General features: G+C 62.3%; 1 protein-coding gene across 2 annotated transcripts; it reads left to right on the plus strand.

Moving 5' to 3' along the window:
- Positions 1–464: 464 nt before the first annotated feature.
- LOC116657631 (tryptase-like) lies at positions 465–3,220 on the plus strand. Of its 2 annotated transcripts, none has more exons than XM_032461024.1 (6): positions 465–638; positions 776–898; positions 1,066–1,237; positions 1,357–1,622; positions 2,615–2,778; positions 2,854–3,220. In XM_032461024.1, exons 1-6 carry the CDS (start codon positions 590–592, stop codon positions 3,016–3,018), a joined length of 939 nt encoding a protein of 312 aa, XP_032316915.1. In that variant the 5' UTR covers positions 465–589; the 3' UTR covers positions 3,019–3,220. The 2 variants fall into 2 exon arrangements, with proteins under 2 accessions (XP_032316915.1, XP_032316916.1); XM_032461025.1 differs by having other exon boundaries at positions 574–638; positions 838–898.
- Positions 3,221–4,565: the final 1,345 nt, after the last annotated feature.

The raw sequence follows: 4,565 nt of genomic DNA on the forward strand, positions 1-4,565 counted from the left end.
TACACCTCTGGAGTGTGAAGAGACACACCCAGGGACAGGGAGGCCCAAGAGCTAGGCTAGTGTCTCTGGTCAGGGTAGAAGCAGGGCAAGCTCCCCTGGGGTAAATGAGGGGCCACCCAGGTGGTGGTGTGTTGGGGAAGAAGGGATCCAGGAGGCCATGAGGTGACCAGAAGGCCCAGAGAACAGTGAGGAGGTGAAGTGAGTGGACAGGGAGGGACAATGGTCACCCTGGCCTTGCAGGGCTGGGGACAGTGCTGGCAGGGCCCGGTGGGGGAGTATCCAAGGGAAGCTGGCACCGGCCTCTCCTGCTGTCTCCCCATCACTTCCATCTGCCTGTTCCTCTGCTGATGGTACTCAGATCCCCAGATAACAAGGTTCCGCCGATTGCAGCGTTAACTGTTCAGATAACACCTGGAGATGGACGTTGTCGGACCTCAGGGAGGACGTGGGGCTACCGTCCGGGGCCGAGGGGGCAGGGCCCCTTCCAGGCAGGGGGACTTGGGCCCTGGGTCTGAGTCATCCACTTCCTCCACTCTGGATTGGAGGGCCAGCACCCCTCCTCCGACCCTGTCTTGCTCTGTAAGGATAAATGGGTGGGGGAAGCCCGGCTGGGGAAACAGCAGCAGGGACAGGCCAAGGTGAGGAGCCCCACCAGGACCCCGACATCTGGGTGACACTGTGGAGCAGGGTGTCCGCACCTCAGATCTGGAGCACTGAGAACCCAGACCCCTAGCCTGGTCTGACCCCCTGATCCCCAGGGTGACCCCGCCTCTAGCTGCACCCTCCACCCTGGAGACCCTCAGCCACGCTCCTGCTGCCCCTCCTTGCTCCTTCCAGATGCCCAGTCTACTGGTGCTGGCACTGCCCCTCCTGGTGAGCCTGGTCCACTCGGCCCCTGGTGAGTCCTGATCCCGGGCTCATTCATCTCGGTCCCCTCACCCCAACCCCGCACAGGCCCGGCCTTGGGTGGGTGGGTTCAGAGAAGCCCAGGGTTGTGCTGGCACAGGGGAGACCTGAGCCCAGTGGCCAGGCTGGGTCCTGTCCTGAAGGTGCTTCCTTCCCCAGCCCCAGGCCAGGCCTTGGAGCGAGCAGGCATCGTAGGGGGGCATGAGGCCCCTGGGAGCAGGTGGCCCTGGCAGGTGAGCCTCAGATCAGGCAAGAAGTCCTGGCAACACATCTGCGGGGGCTCCCTGATCCACCCCAAGTGGGTGCTGACCGCAGCACACTGCATCGGACCGTGAGTCTCCCCGAGTCCTGGCATGTGGGGGCGGGCCTGGGGGTGGGCCTGGGGCTCCAGCCACACTCCTGGGTGTCCCAGAGGCTGCTCAGCCCCTGAGTAGGTGCCTCTCTCCCCAGGAAAATGGAGGACCCCACAAGGTTCAGGGTGCAGCTGCGGGAGCAGCACCTCTACTACCAGGACAGGCTGCTGCCCGTCAGCCAGATCATCCCCCACCCCAACTACTACACAGCTGAGAATGGGGCGGACATCGCCCTGCTGGAGCTCAAGGACCCCGTGAACATCTCCAGCCACGTCCATCCGGTCACCTTGCCCCCTGCCTCAGAGACATTCCCTCCAGGGTCACAGTGCTGGGTGACAGGCTGGGGCGACGTGGCCAGTAAACGTGAGCATTGAGGACAGCTGTTGGGAGTACTGGTCACATTGCAGTTCACCCTCTGGGGCTTCCTCTGGGAAACAGGGTCCAGATGGGCTGGCTCATGGGGTGGGGTTTGAAGACTCTGGGCAGAGGGAGAGTTGTTGGGACGCAGTTTGTGCCAAAAGCCCACCAGATCCAGTCCCTGCTCTAGATGCCTGGGGAAGTCAGTCAGCACCTCTGTGCCTCAGTTTCTCCTTGCATGAAATGGGCACAGTCACAGTTGGTATTTCATGGATATGATGTGAGGAAAGAGAAAAACCACACACAGAAAGTGTCTTACTATTACCACTAACCGCTAAACGGGGCGGCGTGCATCTTGTCCCTGTGCCCGTGGACAAGGAGACAGAGGTGTGAGGGTGGGGTTGGGTGCAGCTTGGTCTCACCCCTCCAGCACCGCCTCCACTTCTCTCGAACAGTCTTGTGCCCCTTTATTCACAATTCAGGGCCAAGCCTTGGGGACATTTAGCATGAACAGTAGCCCTGAAATGTGTCCTCAGGGTCCTGCAAAAGTAACCCAAACAGGTCACTGCTCGAGGTCCGCTGACGATGCAGCATTGTGCCCCAATGCCCCTACACAAAGTGGGAAACTGAGTCTGGCGCCAGAGGCTGGCCAGGAGGCAGGCCTGGGGGGAACCCAAGATCCCGGCCCCCACTCACACTGGAGGCTGCGGAGCCGAGGGGAGATTGGGCTGCGGTGCTGCCAACCCCAGGACCCCTGCGCCTTTCCCTTCCCTGAATGGGCCTTAAATGAGGCCAAGGATCAGGTCCAGCCATGAAAGGGAAAGGGCTCATCCCTGGGTGTCCTGGGAGACACCAGGCCCTGGAACAGAAGAGGCCTCAGCCAGGCTCCTCAGTCCTGCCTGGACCCCCCCCCCCCCCGCCCCTCGGTGTCAGTGACAGGCTTGGCTGAGTCGGCCCCACCCCTAGGCTTCCTCATCCTCCCTCTCTTCTCACCCCAGAGCCCCTGCCACCGCCGTTTCCCCTGAAGCAAGTGCAGGTGCCCATCGTGGAAAACAGCGTCTGTGACGAGCAGTACCACGCTGGCCTCTCCACCGCAGACGACTTCCCAATTATCCTCGACGACATGCTCTGTGCCGGGAGAGAAGGACACGACTCCTGCCAGGTGGGCCGCCTCTCCCCTGCAGCCCACAGCCTCGGGGGCCACGAAGCCAAGTCTGACCACTCCCTCCCCTCGCAGGGTGACTCTGGAGGGCCCCTGGTCTGCAAGACGAAGGGCACCTGGCTGCAGGCAGGCGTGGTCAGCTGGGGTGAAGGCTGTGCTCAGACTGAAAGGCCAGGCGTCTACACCCGTGTCACCTCCTACTTGGACTGGATCTACCAGTACGTCCCCAAGAAGCCCTGAGCCCGGTCCTGGGGGCCGTCACCGGGGTTGGCGGAGAAGTCAGGCCCCTGCTGTCCCCACACCACTACTTCCTGCTGGGGTGGTGCCATACCCACACCTGCCCTTGCCCCCTGTGCTGACCCACCTGCCCTGAGCCCCTCCCTGCCTGGCCCAGGGTGCAGGCAGGGATTACTAATCCTCATTAAAGTGCATCGTGAGCAGACATGGTGTTCGCTGTGTTTCTGGCTACAGGTGTCACTGAGGGAGAGGGAAGGGGTCAGGGCACGGCCCCTGAGCCCCGGGCCTTGCTGTGGGCATGGCCCCAGCCTCTGTCCGTTGTCCCCAGGGCTCACTTCTCAGCACACTGGCTTATGTCTCTTTGGTGAGTGGCATCAGGGTTTGTAACACAGAAAGCGACACAGGCCATTTAGGTGATTCTAGGGGCAACAGGTCCCAGAAACGGGGTCAAGATTCAAAGCATTGCTCCCACACCCAGGTCGCTCTGTTTCTCTGCAGCCTGTCCCCTTCCCCAGAATCTCTACATGCCCCCCAGTCCCCCTGCCCCACCCTCCCAGAGACCTGTAGCCATGACTACTTGGCCCCGGGGGCGGCCCCCATTGGCGGGACATGCTGTGTGTTGGGGGCCCTCGGGTGCCTGCTAGGTGAGTCCAGGTGGGAAAGGTGGAGGAAGGGGACTCCTTGACTCCCTGGCATCCTGGTCTCACCTTACTCTGCACACAGCCTGACACAGAGGACCTTTAGTTGACCAGGGAACAGTACCTGGTTGCAGGCGTCTTGGTCAGGTGGGTGAGGGCTGTGGCCGCTGTGACTGGCCCACATCGCTGCTTCTACACAGAGCCTAGTTGGCTCTTCCGCCTTCCTGTCCTCTGACCCTTGACCCATGACCCCTCCCTGATAAGGTGACGGAGCGGGTAGGCCACATGTTGGCCCTGGGGAAAGAACAGGACAGCAGCCCTGGGTCTGGCCAAGCTCAGTGTCTTTTCCCCGTAGGAACTGAGGCCAAGGTCACATGCAGGAGGGTCTGAAAACCCTAGAGCTCCAGGTCCAGCCATGTTCCCCAAGCCCACCCTGCAGGGACAGCCTACACCTCGAGCTCCTGCAGGTCCCCATGTGTCCACCAGAGGGAGCCCCAGCACCCCACCCCCACACCTGCTGGGCAGCCCTGGGGCCCTATGCTGGGATTCACTGCTCAGCTGGGTCAGAGCAAATAGGCCCTGGCCTCAGCCAGGTAGGGCCCCTGAAGGCACCTCCCACCACCTAGACTAGCTCGGAGGCGGCCGAGGTGGGTCAGGAGGACTTCCGGCTGCGGCGGGCTCCTGCTGTGCTGCGTGGAGGGAAGGCCCCATCTTGGACCAGCTCTGTGTGGGCACAGTCCCCCACCGTGGTCACAGCCACCGTTCAGCTCAAAGGATCACAAGTGCTATCCTGACCTGGCCCCCTTCTCCTGCTCTCCCGGGTAAGGGGTGGGGGATCTAACCAGAGGGGCTGCAGATGAGAGCCCTGGGCCAAGAGGCCAGCAGGACGTAGGGTGGGTCTAGCGTCAGGGG

This window comes from Camelus ferus, chromosome 18 (assembly GCF_009834535.1).
Source record: "Camelus ferus isolate YT-003-E chromosome 18, BCGSAC_Cfer_1.0, whole genome shotgun sequence".
In the NCBI taxonomy this organism is placed as follows: Eukaryota; Metazoa; Chordata; class Mammalia; order Artiodactyla; family Camelidae; genus Camelus; species Camelus ferus.

Coding starts and splice junctions, on each gene's coding strand:
- LOC116657631 (XM_032461024.1), top strand. CDS start 590: ATGGGTGGGGGAAGCCCGGCTGGGGAAACAGCAGCAGGGACAGGCCAA. Junction 1,238..1,356: donor GCAGCACACTGCATCGGACC/GTGAGTCTCCCC, acceptor CTCTCTCCCCAG/GAAAATGGAGGACCCCACAA. Junction 1,623..2,614: donor GGGCGACGTGGCCAGTAAAC/GTGAGCATTGAG, acceptor TTCTCACCCCAG/AGCCCCTGCCACCGCCGTTT.